This window comes from Azolla caroliniana, unplaced genomic scaffold (genome assembly GCF_043228905.1).
Source record: "Azolla caroliniana isolate FFs.n. ecotype wild unplaced genomic scaffold, voAzoCaro1.0.p SCAF_4, whole genome shotgun sequence".
NCBI classification, from domain to species: Eukaryota; Viridiplantae; Streptophyta; class Polypodiopsida; order Salviniales; family Salviniaceae; genus Azolla; species Azolla caroliniana.
The window spans coordinates 6,823,685-6,843,337 of record NW_028230439.1 but is presented as its reverse complement, the minus strand read 5'-3'; the positions used below and the strand labels follow the sequence as shown (position 1 = coordinate 6,843,337).

The window sequence follows — 19,653 nt, the reverse complement described above, 5'->3', positions numbered from 1 at the left end:
CGGATGTCGTGAAGAAAACCGTCCATAAGCGGAATCGGCAGACCAAGGCGTGGGAACCGGTTCCTCACGCGCGCACGCTCCAAGTCGAACATAGAAGCGAGTTAGGAGGATATTCGGCAGGAACGGGCCCTAACACGAGTGGAGACAAAGACCGCGCGAACAGTCTTTTCGGTCGCGCGCGCGAGCTAAGGGACGGCACGAGTCGGCGGCGTAACTACGCGTATGAGTGAAGAACGGAGCGGATCCCTGTTCGAAAGGGACAGGGGATAAAGCTGACATGACGGCCTGCTCGTCGATATATATAAGGAACAGGAAAGAGCTGTAAAAAGGGGGATCGCGCAGAGAGGAGGAAGTGCTGTCGGACCGTTTCTGGACGCTTCACTCTCTGTTTCCTTCCTTCTTGAGCTCCATAGCTTTCTGTGCAGAGTTCCGAGGAGGCTCGCGCTGTTTCGAGGAACGCCCGAGTGCTTCCGGCAGCACCTCCGACCTACTACCCCCCCCTTTGTGCGTTGAAGCGAACAGGCATCGGCATCTGTTCGCCGGCCTGTTCGGTTGCGACCAACCTGTGCCCCATCGGGGGTTGTAGTCGTGCTAGCCATTTTTCTTAATATACATATTTAGTCATTCGCATCTGTCTGTGCCGGTGTCTGTTCGCGTTCTCCGTGCTAAAGGGCCGTGTCCCTGTGTATCCCCGGTCCAGCGTAGCCGGTTCTCCCTCTTTCTCCTCCCTCGCTTGCTCTTTGGTTCGAGGCCCCCGCGGTCCCGCCTCGTTTCCACACGCACTTGCGTAATACCTCGACAACGTAAGCACGTTCATGGGATTCGTGAACCAGCTTGCGGCGATCAAGTTCCCGTTGGAGGATGCAATGCAAGCCATCATCCTGATGTGTACATTGCCGGACAGCTGGGAGAACTTGGTGGTGACTCTCAGCACCTCCTGCACCGAAGATAACTTGTCCCTACAAACGGTAAAGACAAGTATTTTGAACGAAGAAGCGCGTAGGAGAGATAAAGAACCGGTTTCTGATCAGAAGATGCTGCTTACCGAATCGGATCGGGGAAGACAATGGAACCGGAGTCCGCAAAGACGGGAGAAGTCGGGGACCCGGTCGCAGTCAAGAGGAAGGCCAACATGCTTCCACTGTGGGAAGCCGGGGCACTTCCGGAAGAATTGTCGGCATTACCGAAAGGACAACGGAGCCGACGACACCGATTCGAAGAAGTCACTGGAGAGAAACGGTGCATACCGGGGAGCCACGGACCGGAGAGGTCCGGATCGGCGAGGGCAGGACCGGAAAGGAACGACGGCACTCGCGGCAAGTGAAGAAGAGATAATGCTTATTACCGAAGAGAGGGAGCTGAACCTTGCCGGTATAGAGATGACCTGGGTGGTCGATTCCGGAGCGTCGTTCCACCTGACCCCGGAGAAGAAATACTTCTCATCCTACACAGCCGGTGAGCACGGCTGTGTCCGGATGGGAAATGAAGGCACATGCCGGATTGCCGGCATAGGAGACGTGTGGCTGTTGACATCAACCGGATGCAAGATGCTGTTGAAGGATGTGCGACACGTTCCGGAGGTCCGATTGAACCTGATCTCGGCCGGGAGGCTAGATGATGAAGGCTACACGGGTAGCATCCGGAACGGTGTCATGAAGTTCAGCAAGGGGAGCCTGATAGTGGCTCGGGCCCGGAAGGTCAACACCCTGTACCTGATGAATTCCCGGCTATGTCCGGAGGAGCTGAACGTGGCAGCCGACACTGCCGGTGAGCTGTGGCACAAGAGACTGTGCCACATGAGCGAGAAGGGGATGAAGAGGCTTGCAGAAGACAACCTCATTCCAGTGAAGCATGTGCATCTGGAGAAGTGCACCGATTGCCTGGCCGGTAAGCAGAACCGAACCTCCTTCCACTCAAGGCCACCGACGAGACGTAGCGCACCATTGGAGTTGGTGCACACTGATGTGTGTCAGGTAGAAACGAAGTCACATGGCGGAGCCCAGTACTTCGTGACTTTCATTGATGATCACAGCCGGAAGCTGTGGACGGCGCCGTTGAGGACAAAGGACCAAGTGTTGTCCGTCTTCAAAGAACTCCACGCGAGAGTGGAAAGAGAATCCGGCAAGAAGCTGAAAGCGATACGAGCGGATAACGGAGGGGAATACCGGGGGCAGTTCCAGGAGTACTGTCGCTCGAAGGGAATCCGGCTCGAGTTTACTGTGCCGAAGACGCCGGAACTGAACGGGCTGGCCGAGAGGATGAACCGGACCATAATGGAGAGGGTCCGGAGTATGCTGGCGCATGCGAAATTACCCAAGGGGTTTTGGGCTGAGGCAATGTCGACGGCGACATACGTGATAAACAGATCACCCTCAGTACCTTTGGACGGAGACACGCCGCAGAAAGTGTGGACCGGTAAGGAAGTGTCCTACCGGCATCTGAAGGTGTTCGGGTGTCTCGCATACGTGCATGTGGCAAAGGACCGGAGAGGAAAGCTAGATCCAAAGACCCGGCCATGCATATTCCTCGGTTACGGCGACGACGAGTTCGGCTACCGAGTATGGGACCCGGTCGACAAGAAGATATTCAGGAGTCGAGACATCATCTTCATGGAGGACAAGACACTCGCCGACTGGGAGTCGGAGAAGAAGATGAAGAGCTCCAAGTCGACCGGTGAGGATCAACTCTACGAGGAGCAGTCCCGACCGGCAAGGGACCGGTTAACACTCGAGGATCCGGCCGAAGACTATGAAGAAACAGAACCGGCCGAAGAAGATGAAAATGATACCGGAACCGGCCCCGATCCCGAAATGGATTCGGATGAAGAAGAATCGGAAGAACCGGTTACCGAAGCTCCGGAACGGAGATATCCTCTAAGAGAGAGAAGGGCCCCCCGGAGATTTCCGGAACCAGAGCACTTGCTGCTAACCGACGAAGGGGAGCCGGAGAGCTTTGAAGAAGCAAAGCATGACACCCAAAGCCGCAGGTGGTTGAGTGCCATGCAGGACGAGATGGATTCCCTGCATGAGAACCACACATATGAACTTGTGGAGTTGCCGAAAGGAAAGCGGGCACTTCGAAACAAGTGGGTGTTCAAGCTGAAACCGGGAGATGCCGGAAACCCCCCGAGATACAAAGCCAGGATCGTGGTGAAGGGGTTTCAGCAGAAGAAGGGCGTCGACTTCGACGAGATATTCGCCCCGGTAGTGAAGATGACCTCCATCCGGACGGTGCTGAGCATAGCGGCAAGCATGGACCTCGAGGTAGAACAAATGGACGTGAAGACGGCATTCCTTCACGGTGACCTCGAAGAAGAGATCTACATGCAGCAACCGGAAGGATTCGAGAAGAAAGGGAAGGAGCACCTGGTATGCCGGTTGAAGAAGAGCCTTTACGGACTGAAGCAGGCTCCCCGGCAATGGTACCAGAAGTTCGACTCCTTCATGACCGACGAAGGGTACCACAAAACGCAGTCTGATCACTGCGTGTTTGTGAAGAAGTTCGAAGGAGGAGACTCTCTAATACTCCTCCTGTACGTGGACGACATGTTGATCGTCGGACGGGACCAGGTCAAGATACGGACGCTGAAGAAAGCGCTTCACCGAACCTTCTCAATGAAGGACCTGGGTCCGGCGAGGCAAATACTAGGGATGCACATCATCCGGGACCGGAAGAAGAAGCAGTTGTGGCTGTCACAGGAGAAGTACGTGACAAAGGTGCTTCACCGGTTCAACATGTCGGAAGCAAGACCGGTCGGGTCAACCCTCCCGGGAAACTGCAAGTTGTCCAGCAAGCAAAGCCCCAAGACAAAGGCTGAGAAGGAGGACATGATGAAAGTACCATATGCCTCTGCCGTCGGAAGCTTGATGTACGCAATGGTGTGTACAAGACCGGACATAGGATATGCAGTTGGAGTGGTGAGCCGGTACATGAGCAATCCCGGCAAAGAGCACTGGAACGCGGTCAAGTGGATACTCCGATACCTGAAGGGCACGGCAAACGTGTGCCTCCGATTCGGCTCCGGTAAGCCCGAATTCGACGGCTTTACCGATTCGGATATGTCGGCTGATGCAGATACCAGCCGGTCCACAACAGGGTATGTGATGACGTATGCAGGTGGAGCTGTTTCGTGGCAGTCGAGGCTGCAGAAGACGGTTGCGTTGTCAACCACGGAGGCGGAGTACATGGCGGCTGTTGAAGCCGGCAAGGAAATAATATGGATGAAGGACCTCATTAGAGAGCTCGGTATCCGGCAGGAGGAGTACCGACTCTACTGCGATAGTCTGAGTGCCATCCACCTTGCGAAGAACGCGGCCTACCATTCCCGGACGAAACACATCCAGCGTAGATACCACTGGATCCGGGAAAGAATAGAAGACAAGGAGTTCGTGCTGACGAAGATCCACACGGACGAGAACGGGTCGGATATGCTGACCAAGGTGCTCACACCCGACAAGCTGGAAGCATGCCGGAAGAGGATCGGGTTAGAGAGACATCCCATGCCGAAGTGAAGGGGGAGTTTGTTGGGATTTCGGTCCCTCCGGATGGGATGTCCGGAGATGAATGACGGCAAGCCCGGAGGCTGTTACGGAACCGTATGATGAAGAGTACCCGGCATGAAGCCGGATGAAGAGTACCCGGTTACGGAGCCGGATGCTGAAGACCCCGGTTACGGAGCCGGATGACGTATGTACCCGGAGAGAGATCCGGATGCGGGGACATATCTGTGAATATGTTTGCCAAGGGCCCTTGAGGCTATATTTGTAAATAGCCCGAAAGTCATATGTGTATAAATATGACTTAGGGCAAACAGTTTTGTTGTTGTTGCTCATTTTTCTGTTTTCCACTAAGAGGAAGCAAGTGAGAGCAGCCGAGAGAGAGTGAGAGAACGAAGAGGAAGGAAGAGGTCGACGCCTCTGTGTAATACCGCCGCCTGTGGCGAGGACAACGAGCTCAAGGTCGTCGCCTTGCAGCTCGCCATTGTACATTCCCGCGCATAGTGATAGTTGGAGTCTTGCACTCCCGTGGTTTTTCCCATTTAGGGTTTTCCACGTAAAACATCCAGTGTACCCTTCTCTCTATTGTTTTTCGTGCATTCTTGTACTTCCCGTTTTCTGTGAATCGATCCTGTTCCTCGGTGGTGGCCGAGCACGGAATTACGACATGATGACCCTTCAGGTCTCTATCACTGAGGCCAAAGAACGTTTCATCAAAGAAGCCGAACGGAATAGCCAACGGGAACAAGAGCTCTTCGCAGACAACCAGGAATCATGACGTCGTCAAAGAGCCTTACAAGACATGGCCAACGAACATATGCAAAAGTGGAGGATCTCAGAAGAGCAACGGGCAAAATTTTCGATGCGTATCACCAGTTGCAAACCGAGCACATCGCCGCTAGAGAACAACATCGGGATGCTTGGCGACAGGACATGGACGAAACTGTAGCTCAACTCACCACACGCTATGAGCAGACAATCACGCTCATCACCGAAAAAGCAAAAGATAATCAAGCTACTTTAGCACTCCTCGTCCGCAAAAGCCAAGCAGAAGCCAAGGCCGCAAGGGAGGCAATGGAAGTTCACCGCGCTAGCATCAACATGGACGATACTAAAATCAAGATCCTAATCAACAAGTATCGCCAGCAATTCACCACAAAGATCAAAGACACACTTGACCATGTCTGGCACGGGTGGTCAGCCCAAGCCGCGGACCTACACATACTACGCGCGGATGCCGAGAACCGACGGAAGGAGGGCCGAGGGTTTTACAAGATGGATGACACCAGCATCCAAACCCTCCGTGAAGACTTAACTGAGGAATATCATACCTTGGCAACATCCCACACCGCGGCCATCAAGCAACTCTTAGAGGAATTCAACGACGATCTAATGGTGTTTCGCTTAGAAGCCGAAGCATATGAGGAAGAACGACTGGCTACCGGGATTAACAGAGCTCCCACAACCAACGAGCAAGGACCCGAGCCACCCACCACGGTAGCTAGACCGGAGAAACCTGCCCCTACAAACCTCCACATCCCACCGGAGCCACAAACTATAAGCCCGACCCTGCCTGAACCGGTCCCAACAAAGGAGGGCACACATGACGGCACAACCATCCCCGACTTGACAACACAACCTCCATCACCAACCCCACCTTCCGAGCAGCTAGACCAACCCCACGCCCCCGAGGATATCCTCGGCATATTGGAAGAGGAATAAAACCAGCCTATAAGCCCTCGTAGGAATGGGCAATTTTTGTAATTTGTGTTGTTTTGCCAAATCCATGGTGAACCGTGGTCCGACGGACAAAGTCCTGTCCCATGGGCGTGCCAGGTGTTGTCCATAGGCCAGAAATATAAATATATTATGTAAACTCGCCGTTAGGTAGAAGAGTAGGTGAGGAAATAGGTAAGACTAGAAATAGCCGTGTTTTAGCCCTCACAATCAGTCGATGGCTCGGCTCTGTCTGAAGGGAAAAACTATATAACCTGAGTTATGCATACCCCAAGGGGGGATACCTAGATTATTCTGAGCGAGAGTAATATCATAGGAGCAAGCTCTGTATGTATTGTTTCCAAGCTGAGGCCGAGTACTGTAATCACGGTGCGCTTATCATTGAATATAAGTTACGTTTTTCTAAACTTCTATATGTGTATTCTCCCCGTACTCATAAATTGGGCTACGTTCATACTTAACGGGTTGTAGCCCGTGTACGATCCTTGTTCTCCTCTCTTTTTCCCCGTGTAGAAGAAGCTTCCACATAACACGATCCCTTGACACCGACAGCCTGTGGGCTCATCGAAGGTGTTTCCAAAGGAACGGATAACAATCAGAGGTCGAAGCTGGACAGTAAGTCGAAGCCATGCATATTCATGGGATACTCTAAAGATGAGTTCGGCTACATGCTATGGGACTTAGTCGATAAGAAAGTAGTGAGAGGTCGGGGTGTAGTCTTCTTGGAAGATAAGACGATTGAGGACTGGAAGCAATAGAAGTCGGAATCGACGTCCCAATCAACTCCCACGACCATCGATTTAAGGCCAAGTGAACCGACACAATCTAGTCGGAGACAGCTAGTCGGCATTGCCGAATCCAAGTCAGTGGACTCGGAGCAACCGACAAATACAGATGAGTCGGAGTCAGCAGATCTATGGAAGTCGATCGAAGACTAAGATTCAGAATCAACAAATCCTTGACGACCGATCAACACATATGAACCCGAGCTGAGAGTACAGTCGGTAGAGACATCCAAACTGAAGCCGACAACGAGTGGAAGGAGATACCCACTTAGAGAAAGGAGAGCACCGACAACATATGTCAGTCAATACATCCTCTTGACTGATGAAGGTGAACATGAGTTCTATGATGAAGTCATTGCCGATGAGCACAAAGAAAAATGGTTGAGTGCAATGCATGATGAGATGGACTCCTTGCACGAAAACTACACCTACGACCTGGTAGAATTACCAAAAGGTAATAGAGCACTCAAGAACAAATGGGTCTATAAGGTGAAGACTGGAAAAGTCGACAACGCGCCTAGGTATAAAGCTGACATAGTGGTGAAGGGGTTCCAACATAAAAAGGGTGTAGAATTCTACGAGATTTTCGCATCAGTCGCGAAGATGACATCCATCCGAACTATTCTGAGCATAGCTGCCAACATGGACCTAGAGATCGAACAGTTGGAGGTCAAGACAACATTCTTGCATGGGGATCTGGATGAAGAGATCTACATGCAACAACCCGAAGGTTTTGAGGAGAAAGGGAAAGAGAACCTAGTGTGTCGATTGAAGAAAAGCTTGTATGGCCTGAAACAAGCTCCACACCAATGATACAAGAAGTTTGAATCCTTCATGACGGAACATCGGTTCCAGAAAACACAGGTTGATCATTGTGTGTTCGTCAAAAGGTGCGAAGAAGGTGATTTCTTGATTCTCTTATTATATGTAGATGACATGTTGATAGTCAGTCAAGATGCAAGGAAGATCGGAAGCTTCAAGAAAGCTCTAGGCAAATTGTTTGCCATGAAAGATCTTGGACCGGCTAAACAGATCTTGGGGATGCACATAGTTCAAGATAGAACTAAGAAGGTGTTGTGGTTCTCCCAATAGAAGTATGTGACAAAGATCCTAGAGAGATTCAACATGTCTGAAGCAAAGCAGGTCGGCTTTGTGTTACCGCTTAACTGCAAGTTAAATGCAAAGCAATGCCTGAGAGGGGAGAGAGAAAAGGTTGAGATGAGGAAAGTACCATATGCCTCAGCCATCGGCAGTCTAATGTATGTTATGGTTTGCACGAGACCAGACATAGCTTTTGTTGTGGGGATAGTAAGTTGATACATGAGTAATCCAGGAAGAGAACATTGGGCAGCGGTGAAGTGGATACTCAGGTACTTGAAAGGCACCTTTTGCGCCATGACATCACCCGCCACGCCTAAGACCAACATCCCAAGACATTCAACGAAGCCATCCTCATCATCCAACGCATCGAATCTTGTACGCTATCCAAGTCCCAACCACGCCACCCCCCTCTACCATCAACCGACATGTGAGCCCAATACTAGGGAGCGGCCCCCATGGACATTGATGTCCAAAACGTGCAGCTACATGCTCGCCGCAACCTTCCCAATCACAATGCCCAAGGGCGCCCAAAGTGCTTCTACTGCAACAATTATGGACACGTCTGACGTCACTACCGGAAATCACAACAACAATCTCACAAGCAACAAGTCCAAATAACCATGGCCAACATAGTATCGTTGGTTGAGCTCCCGAGAAACTGACCTCTAGGATGTTGATGGAAGAGCCATCCCCCCACGTCCAACCATCTGCCTCTTCCGCTTCACGGGTATGCATCGCTCTCACCACCATCAATCACTCCACCCACACCATCTTGTTAGAGTTTGGTAGTAGTATCTCTTCCATTAGCGCCACCTTAATTCACTAGTTAGGCCTCCCTACATACATCGCTCCCTCCATCCAAGTCCTTTTTGACGATCACCAACATTTATACTACTCTTGCACACAAGGCACCATCACCTTACGCAATCTCACTTTCTCACACCAGTTTTATGTCTTGCCCCACCAACTCTTCCCCCTCACCCTAGGTGTGATTGGTTCCTCAAGCGTCACACTATAACTAATGTCGTTGGCACATTCATTCTATCTATGGTTTGACGGACCTTCAAGGCCAAGGTATATGGCTCATTATTGTACATATTGCATGGTTTATCCTTATATTTGGTTCCTCACAAGCATAATCTTCATTTTAGAGCTATTGACACTCAACTTAGTACGCATGTAAAACTCTTCCAATTCCATGATAAGCTTGTGTGTATCTTCGAAAGTAATTTGGCGAAAGTGCCACATCATTTGCATGCAACAAAAGAGTTGGCAACTTCAATACCTTCATCCTTTACAAACTTGGCAACCATTTTTTTCTAATTCATCAATGCCTCGACCAAAAAGAGTTGGTGAGAGTGGGAATTGCATACTAGTTTGATAGTTCAATTATAAGTTGGTGAGAGTTGGCACACTCTTTTTGCCTTGAATGAATCACAAGTGAACAATAAATATTGTGGATGATCGAAACTTCCAACTACAAAAATATTTTTTCCACTAGTTATGTTTCATTTTTCTGAAGTGTCTTCTTTTAGTGGTTTTGCTTAGGGATCGGCAACGGCTCGGCTCAAGCCTAAACCGTTTGGCTTAGCCGGCTTGAAAACGGCTTAGCGGCTCGGCTCGGCTCGGTTTAGGCTTGAACTTGCCTTAACGGTTTGAGCTCGGCTCGGCTTGGCTTGAGCCTCGCCAAACCGGCTCAAGCCAGCTAAGCCGGATAAACCGTTTATAAACTTTAGAGAGGGGGAGAGAGACAACAAACAAGGGGAAAGAGAGAGAGAGAGTAAGGGAGGGAGAACTACATAGACGAGGAGAGAGAGACAGAGGGAGGGAGACAACATATAAGGAGAGAGAGAGAGAGAGACTACACAAACGAGGAGAGAGAGAGAGAGGGAGGGAGACAACATATAAGGAGAGAGAGAGAGAGAGAGAGAGGAACTACATAGAGGGGAGAGACAGAGAGACTACACAGAGGGGAGAGAGAGAGAGAGAGAGAGAGAGAGGGAGGGAGAGTCGAGACCATAGACGTGAGAGAGAGAGAGAGAGAGAGAGGATTTACATAGAGGGGAGAGAGAGGGAGAGGGAGAGAGAGTCGAGACCACAGACGTGAGAGAGAGTGGGAGGGATCATCTGAGAGAGAGGGAGGTAGGGAGAGAGAGAGAGAGAGACGGAGGTTTCTAAACCGGTTTCCAAGCCGGTTTGGAAACCGGTTTACAAGCCGGTTACCAAGCCGGCTCACAAACCAGTTTAGCCTAAACCGGTTTGTGAACCGGCTCGGCTTGGCTCGGCTCGGCTCAGGTTTGAGATCCTGTAAACGGTTTAGGCTTAGCCGGTTTGGCTTGGATCAGGCCAAACCAGCTAAGCCTAAACCGAACCGTTGCCGTTTTGCTCCCCTTTCCTCTCTATAATAAGTTTTCGGTCAATATTATTCTTGAATCCAGAAGATAAGAATGGGCATTTACATCATTTCTCGTGAATCACAAATGAATGGAGAACCTTTACTATGTCAAAATAATCTAAAAGGCCTGATTGCCTGCAAGGTACATATATGACTTGCAAGGCAAGGCACATTTATTCCAAGTCAATGTAGGTGCAGAAATCAAATTTACTCACAAATTAGAAGTTCCTCTCACAAGTGAACATGAACAGAACCTTCTTATAAAAGATTATTAATGGATATAAATGGGCACTGATCTACTGTAAAACATATGCAGTAACTATGGATATACGAAAAAAATATGCTATTATGAATGAGAAAAGAGTCAAGGTCACCCACCCACATAGTCTGCTTCAGCACTAAAAATAGTGCACAAGATAGAAAACAAAGTTTACTTACTTAATATTCATTGATAGCAATTGCAATAATGTATGGTTAATAATCTGATAATAAACTGCATCCAGTCTAGTGTGGCTAAAACACATTGCTACATAAAAAGGATGACAATCACGATCATGGATACAAACTCAAAGTACAAAATAAATCTTATCTAAGCAGTGAGGCTCAATTATTTACGAATACCTAGGCAACAAATGCCAGCAGATTTATTACTATGACGAAAAACGATCGATTAAATCTTGGATTGTTTAGCGATTTTAGACCATTCGGTGTGGAAAGATCCGGGTTGATCGGTCCTTTCATATGTATGAGCTCCGAAGAAATCACGTTGAGCTTGAAGAAGATTGGCAGGCAACCGAGAGCGGCGATAGGTATCAAAATAAGCCAGACTCGAACTCATACCAGGAGTACTGATACCAACACTGATAGCAAGAGAAACAACTCTTCTCCATGCTCCTTGACGATCCACTATTTCATGTGCAAATTCGGGATCAACCAGAAGACTGGCCAGCTTAGGATTCCTATCATAAGCCTTCTTAATCCTATCCAAAAATATGGCTCGGATTATACACCCACCTTTCCAGATCCGAGAAATTTCTCCAAGATTGAGATTCCAACCTTTTTCAATGCTCTTCGCTCGGATGATGTTCATCCCTTGGGCATAACTACATATCTTGGATGCATACAATGCTTTTCTTACATCATTGATAAGCTGTTCTTTATCCACATTATTAGCTGAGATAATATCTCCTAATCCGGCCTCTTTAAATACCTTGGAAGCAGATTCTCTTTCTTCTTTAAGACCACTTAGGAATCTTGAATCTAGAGATGCAGCTATGGTGGGGGCAGCAATAGAGAGCTCTGCAGCCTGTTGAACAGTCCATTTCCCAGTACCTTTCATCCCCGTCTTATCCAGTATTTTATCTACCAATTCTCCATCTCCTTTATCATCAGACACTGAAAATATATATGAGGTGATCTCAATCAAAAAGCTTTCTAACTCCCCTTTGTTCCATTCAGTAAATGCCGAAGAAAGTTCTTGGTTTGTTAATCCACCCACTGATTTAAGCACATCATAAGCTTCTGCGATTAGTTGCATATCTCCATACTCTATCCCATTATGAACCATCTTCACAAAGTTACCCGCTCCTCCATCTCCGATATAAGTAACACATGGCCCATCATTAACTTGAGCAGCAATTTTCACAACGATATCCTCAATGTATTTATAAGCTTCAATAGTACCACCGGGCATGAGAGAAGGTCCATACCTAGCTCCTTCTTCTCCTCCGGAAACACCCATCCCAAGATAAAGAAGACCTTTCGATTTCACAGCCTCAGCTCTTCTCTCTGTATTCTCATACCATTCATTTCCACCATCTATGATGCAATCTCCGGCCTCTAAGTACTTGGAAAGAGTATCAATGGTTTGATCTACTGGGGATCCTGCTTTAACAAGGATTATCACACAACGTGGCTTTTGGATTGATGCAATGAATTCTCCAGGTTCATAAAAGCCCTTCAAAGGTAGGTTCCCTTCTTGTTTCGCTCTCTCTACTGTTTCGTCGACTTTGTTGCTTGATCGATTGTATACAGAGATCGGAAAGCCTTTCTCTGCTATGTTTAGGGCAAGATTCTGGCCCATTACTGCAAGGCCGACAAGCCCAATTCTTGAAACCGAAACTGAAGCCATGATGGGGGGATCAAATCGATGTTCTGTAAATTAGACTGATTGGTTGATAAATCTCTCTTTCAATTCCTTTGCAGGTTGGACAGCTCTCTCTCCCTCTCTCTGTAGAATTCTCTCTAGATGGGGGCAGATCTATCTCTCACTCACTCACTCTCCAATCCTACATAGATCAGGCCAACCTCTTTCTATCAAATCCTATGTAGATCAGACATATCTACCAATCTATCTATCAAAACCCATGTAGATCACACAGATCAATCTCTCTCCCTCTCTCTCTCTCTCTCTCTCTCTCCCTCAAATCCTATGTAGATCAGACCTCTCTCTTCCTCTCAAATAAATACAGGCAAAGAAAGATGCAGGGTCTTACCTGAGACTTGCTCGGAGCAGAAAGAAAGAATAATGGGTCTGAAGTGCGCGCGCACACACACACATACACGCGACTGGGGAGACAAAAGATCTGCAGGAGGAAATTAAAAGAAAAGAAAAGAAAAGAGTGTGTAAAGCAGGCAGTGAATGCGTGTGTGTGTGTGTGTGTACATATATGCACCTTGTGTTTGTGTGTGTGTGTGTGTGTCTCTCTCTCTCTCTATTTTTGGGCCCCTTAAAGCAATGAATGCTCTCTCTCTCTCTCTCTCTCTATGCTCAAATGGACGGGAAAGGAAGCACATATATGGATATGCAATATGTTTAATGATGCATTACACACATGGTATGCCATATGATTGGACTACAAATTGGATCAAACCTTTACATTAAGGCGGATATGTAAATAATGTAAACAACTATCGAACCATCATGGTTGGCTCATTAATGGCAAAACTATTTGGATGTATAATGGAATCAAAGATAAGTGTATGAGCAGAAAAAAATGGTAAGAGAGCTTATAGACAAACTGGTTTTCGAAAACACCATAGCACCATTGATAATCTTGTCACTCTTCGAGTATTAATGGAGGAAAGTCGCCTTAGAGGCAAAGGTTTATATTGTTGCTTTGTAGACTTCAAGAAAGCTTTTGATATGGTACCTCGTGAGCATCTTTGGAGGCGGATGGAAGAACTTGAGGTGCCAAGTGAATATATGCTTGTAATTTCCCGAATATATGAGAAGGTTATATGTTGTGTGCGTATGAAAGATAGACTTTTAGATTTTTTCAATAGCACTATTGGTGTTAAGCAAGGATGCCCACTCTCACCAACATTATTTGGTCTATGCATTGATGAATTAGAAGAAATGGTTACCAAGTTTGCAAAGGAAGAATGTGTTAAAGAAGTTGTCATTGGGAATGTTGTGATTATGCTTTTGTTATATATGTGGATGATGTAGTGCTTTTTGCAAATACTTCAGGAGATGCACAAAAGCTTATGAAGGCATTGGAAAAAAAATTGCATGCATACTAGATTAAGTGTCAATAGCTCTAAAACAAAGATTATGCTTGTGAAGAGTCAAAAAAGAGATAAACCATGCATTATGTACAACAATGAGACAGTTGAATGTGTGGAAAGCTTCAAATATCTTGGCCTTAAAGTTCCTTCAAATCATAAATGGAATGAATGTGCTACACGCCGCTTAGAGGTGGGTAAGCGAGCATATTATGCATTTGAGAACACATGCAATCTTCGAGATATTAAGTGTTGGGTCCTCAAGAAATATCTTTTTGACACTTTGGTGACCCCGGTTCTTCTCTATGGGGTGGAAGTATGGGGCGGTAGCATCCCTAAATCTACGTGGAAAGAGTTTGAAAATGTCCAAAAACATTTTCTTACAAAGTTTCTACAAGTTAAGAAACAAACGCCCTACACCCTCCTCCTCCTTAAGACGGGATCGCTTCCTATTGAGGTCATGGCCATGGAAAGGGTTGTTGAATACATGCTTAAGGTTCAAAAAAGCCCCTCACATTGACTTCCTAGAATTGCATGGGCAGCAAGCAAAAAGATCCAAAAAACGCATAAAAGCAAAATTTTGTGTTCCGGTTAGATGCAAGATTTAGGAAAATGGTTTGATAGATGGGATGCAAGACACTTGCTTCATGATGCGTCACTAGATTCCTCTGTAAATGAGGCCTTTTTGCAACGCCAATGTATCATGATATGGGACAAATGTGGTGGCTCACGCTTCACACATTATAGTACAAATGTTGCACCTAACTACAAAACCATATTCTTCGCGGAACGGGGAAGCCGTACACATCGATACATGTTAGAGCCCATCTTGATATCTGCCATTCGAACCATTGCTTCCATGAGACTTAGCTCGCACGCATTGAGATGTGAGACGGGGCGTCGGGTTACAAGTGATGAGAGTGGCCGACTATGCACACTTTGCCCTAAACAAGTTCGAGAGTCTAAGTATCACACTTTGATACAATGCTTTGCCTTTGATCATATTCGACCATGCTTTCCACATCTCTTCGATCAAGCCCAATCCTTGCATGAATTTCTCTCACAACCACGATGTGCACTCTCGATTGCAACATTCATTGGTAAAGTTCTTGAACATCAAGAGTTGCTACTCACCTTCACACGTATCACATGAAATGTAATATTTTTGGTCTCATAGGTCATATTTGACCTCTGAAGACGATAATATAATCTATCTATCTATCTATCTCTTTTGTAAAAGCACTATAATTGTATGTAAAATCCACTTAGTTACAACACTTCGTAATCTCCTCTACCTATGTAATGCCTATGTATGTAGGGAGAGGGACGTCTTGTAATGCTATTAAAAAACTAGAATATATGCATTTGAGGAAATGATCCCCACATGCGCTAACATCCAAAATTTCCACATGAGAATACCTTTCAACTTCTTTATATAGGCTTTCACCCCATGTCTATTATCAAACATGAAAGCATTACACATATTTCAATTGTGTTGTAGACCCCACTAACGTAAAAATTGGAACAATATCTCCATCTCATCATTTGATCCATTTTAAACATATTCAGAAAAAACCCATTGTTGAGATCTCAAACAACAACGGGCTAAAACTTGCCAAATGTCCGATAAGTACTTCCGAATGGTACATGGCGCACGCTATAGGACATTTAATGAACTTATGTGTACTATCCTCCAATGGAACGGTGCAAAAGAAACAAGTGTCGAACCTAATGGGAGCCCACCAATCATGACTCTCCATATGAATACCTTTACACGAAATGGTAGATGGGAATGCCAACCACATTGCAATATTTTCCACCACCTTGCATCTGACTTATATACATTCCACAACTTCGCTACTTTAGGAGGTAGCCAAGATAATGATGGCATCGCATGATGATACAATATATTTGTAGTGACCTATAACAAGCATGTACCATCTTGTAATTGCCAATCCACCCAAGGTGCAAAATTTGTTTTCAATGGCAAAGATCCTTGCAACAATGGTATATCTTGTAATTTCTCCCAAATAAATCCATAATTTGGGGGAATACATAACCATCGCTTGTCATCGTCAAAATCCAACAACCTTTGAGATTCATTATCAACCACATCTTCCAAATGTACAATCCCCAATTGAAATAAACGATTGAATTGAGATCTCAACTTCTCTTTCCCATGCCAAAACAACACTTGAGAAGAAACAAGCAATTTATTTTGTAATGAATTACAATATTCTCGATCACTTGATGGTCCCCATTCAAAAGAGATAATGCATCTTGCCACGATCTTACCAAATGTTGTCCACAGACAGAATGTCGAATCTTTAGAGGAATACTTCTATTGAGTAATGAACACCAGGATGCTTGAATCTTTGTTTTCCTATGCACCAATCCTTCATGCTCAATAAATATTGCATTATAGATATCCATGGTTGATCTCGTTGACATATATCTCGTAATTGTCACGGACACACCAAGCACGGACTAGAGATGATGGGGCTACGAGCGACGGATGAAATTGGAGCTAAATGTGATGAGGCAAGGAACTCTAGATGTTGTGAGCGACATGAGGGCATGAAGATAGAAATAAAGATCAAGGAGACAAAGATGAGGTAAACGGGAATACTAGATTGATGTGTCAATGACTGGTGTTGAATCCCTTCTGGAAGCACCAATCATTGACACATCAATCTAGTATTCCCGTTTCGCCTCATCTTTGTCTCCTTTATCTTTATTTCTGTCTTCATGCCCTCATGTCGCTCACAACATCTAGAGTTCCTAGCCTTGTCACATCTAGCTCCAAGTTCATTCGTCGTTTGTAGCCCCATCATCTGTGCTTCGTCCTAATCCACGCTTGGTGTGACCGTGACAGTAATAATGCAAATCTACGAGCCATCAAATGTCATTTGAACATTCAAAACATTATGCAATATATTTCTACCTGTAATAAAACCATATTGAGATGGATGAATAAGTTGAGGTAAGAACTTCTGAAGTCTATTGGATAATATATTTGCAAACACTTTGTACAACCCTCCCATCAATCAAATAGGCCTCCATTGATGAAATCCGGAGATGGTACCTTTGATATCAATTTGATTAAGCCCACCTTTTAGCTCTAAGGCATGAAACCAGAATCCCAACATTGTTGAAACATTTGTGTCAATGGACTCTTAAGCATGCCAACATACTTCTTAAAAACTTCATTTGTAACACCATCCCAACCAGGGCTTTTACCATTTGGAAGGTGTAACAATACCTTTTCCACCTTACCTTCTTCAAAATCAGCATCCAATTCTTGACAAATATTTGTATTCATGAAACTCCCAATTACATTATAAAACTCTTGTCGTGCTTTCAACACGTCCTCATTTATAATCAACTTTGGCCCAATCAAATTCTTAAAATGAGTAGTACATAACTCAATAACCTTGGTTGGGTCTACAAAAATGACATCCCCTATCTTAATTTGTACCACATTTGAACGAGCATATAGTGGTCTTAATCCTCCCTCTCTCTCTCTCTCTCTCGGGTGAAAACACACAATTATATTAATAAATGTGTGTAAAAAACACTACTTACAATGGTTGTGACCATGAAGTATGGTCACCCACTAACTAAACTACACTACATGGGTAATGGAACATGTTGAATTGCCAATAGGCAAGACGAACATTCCATCGAGGAAAGGATTTCCACTTGCTCCAATAAAGAAAATTGCCACATTAGTACTCCCCTCAACTTTCGTAGATATGCTTTCACTCCATGTCTACCATCAAATACAAAAGCGTTGTGCATATTCCAATTATGACGCAATCCTCAATATCTCAAAAATAGAAAAACAATCTCCGTCTCTAACTTTGGGTTCACTTGTGTAAATTGTGCAAACACCCACCGTCTAGGTGTCAAATAACACCATGATAAAACTTGCCAAATTTGAGAAATGTAACTCCAAATTTGAGAAGCAATCGGGCATTGTATAAATCGATGAGTACTATCTTCCATTTGAACAGTGCTAAAAAAGCAATTACCCATTGTTATTCCACGACGCTTTAGAGCTAATCCCTGTAAAGAATCAAGAGATGGATTCTTGTGAAGCGGAATAGGTGTGAACTGTGTGTGTGTGTGTATAAGATAGAGAGAGAGAGAGAGAGAGAGAGAGAGAGAGAGAGAGAGAGAGAGAGAGAAGAGAAAGAGACACAGAGTATACGCAAGGTTTAGTATATTAACAAAGGAGAAAGACCCGACATGATACAAGGTGGGAGGAGGGGCTTTATGTAGTCACCCTCTCTCTTCATTAACTACAAGACTCATGGAGCATGGGGAATGTGAAAGCTCATAAGTTATGTGTCATAGAATATGATTCTATGACTCACACTAAATGCTAGGATACAAAGTGGTGACATAATGGTGACTCTTGACCGTTGGAGTGTCTATTCACTCTCAAGGTGAGTTCACACACTAGACCAAGTTGAGCTTGATTCTCAACACACACCCTCAAGCCCAAGTCGGGTCGGTTTCAGATGTTATCCGAAATCCGCTTCAACTCACGTTCTTGAGTCCACGTCGACTCGCTTTATGCGGAGTTGCGGAATCCGTGCTCCAGCTTGCGTTGTGCGAAGTTACGAAGTCTATGCTTCAGCTTGCGTGCGTAGTTGCGAAGTTTATGCTTCGGCTTGCGTCTTTCTTTGCGGCTTTGCGCGGTAGATCAGCTCTTCACTGCTTCGTTGCGTGGTTGCGGAATACACACGTTATTGCGTAGTGCGCGGTTGCAGAATCTACGCGTTATTGCGTAGTGTCTTCAGTACTCCCCCTCAAGCTTGGCAGGTCAGGGATCGTCAATTCGAGATCGGTCATGAATTGTCATAGCTTGTCGGCTCCTAAGGCTTTAGTGAAGATGTCGGTCGTTTGAAGATTGGTGCTAATGTGTTGTAGGTCGACATCGCCAGCCAAAACGCGCTCTCGGATGAAGTGATAGTGCACTTCGATGTGCTTTGTCCGCGGGTGGAACACCGGTTCCAAGCCAGATAGATACTGCTCATGTTGTCGTAGTAAAGGGAAGTCGGATCCTTGATGGGTACGCCCAGATCCTTCAAAATCCTCTTGAGCCATACGGCTGCGCCCCTATATTCTGCCTCCGTACTCCCCGGAAGCTGTGGACGGCACCGTTGAAGACAAAGGACCAAGTGTTGTGCGTCTTCAAAGAACTCCACGCGAGAGTGGAAAGGGAATCCGGCAAGAAGCTGAAAGCGATACGAGCGGATAACGGAGGGGAATACCGGGGGCAGTTCAAGGAGTACTGTCGCTCGAAGGGAATCCGGCTCGAGTTTACTGTGCCGAAGACGCCGGAACTGAACGAGTTGGCCGAGAGGATGAACCGGACCATAATGGAGAGGGTCCGGAGTATGCTAGCACATGCGAAATTACCCAAGGGATTTTGGGCTGAGGCAATGTCGACGGCGACATATGTGATAAATAGATCACCCTCAGTACCCCTGGATGGAGACACGCCACAGAAAGTGTGGACCGGTAAGGAAGTGTCCTACCGGCACCTGAAGGTGTTCGGGTGTCTCGCATATGTGCATGTGGCAAACGACCGGAGAGGAAAGCTAGATCCAAAGACCCGGCC

At 46.2% G+C, this 19,653-nt stretch overlaps 1 protein-coding gene across 2 annotated transcripts; it reads right to left on the bottom strand.

The window, feature by feature from the left end:
- Positions 1–10,933: 10,933 nt before the first annotated feature.
- On the bottom strand, positions 10,934–13,121 carry LOC147864991 (6-phosphogluconate dehydrogenase, decarboxylating 2-like). Of its 2 annotated transcripts, none has more exons than XM_087317676.1 (2): positions 13,010–13,121; positions 10,934–12,668 (listed from the first exon to the last, which is right to left on the bottom strand). In XM_087317676.1, the coding sequence occupies exon 2, from the start codon at positions 12,643–12,645 to the stop codon at positions 11,185–11,187; it is 1,461 nt and encodes a 486-aa protein (XP_087173802.1). In that variant the 5' UTR covers positions 12,646–12,668; positions 13,010–13,121; the 3' UTR covers positions 10,934–11,184. The 2 variants fall into 2 exon arrangements, with proteins under 2 accessions (XP_087173802.1, XP_087173803.1); XM_087317677.1 differs by having other exon boundaries at positions 10,934–12,680; positions 13,010–13,059.
- Between the last annotated feature and the right edge of the window lie 6,532 nt (positions 13,122–19,653).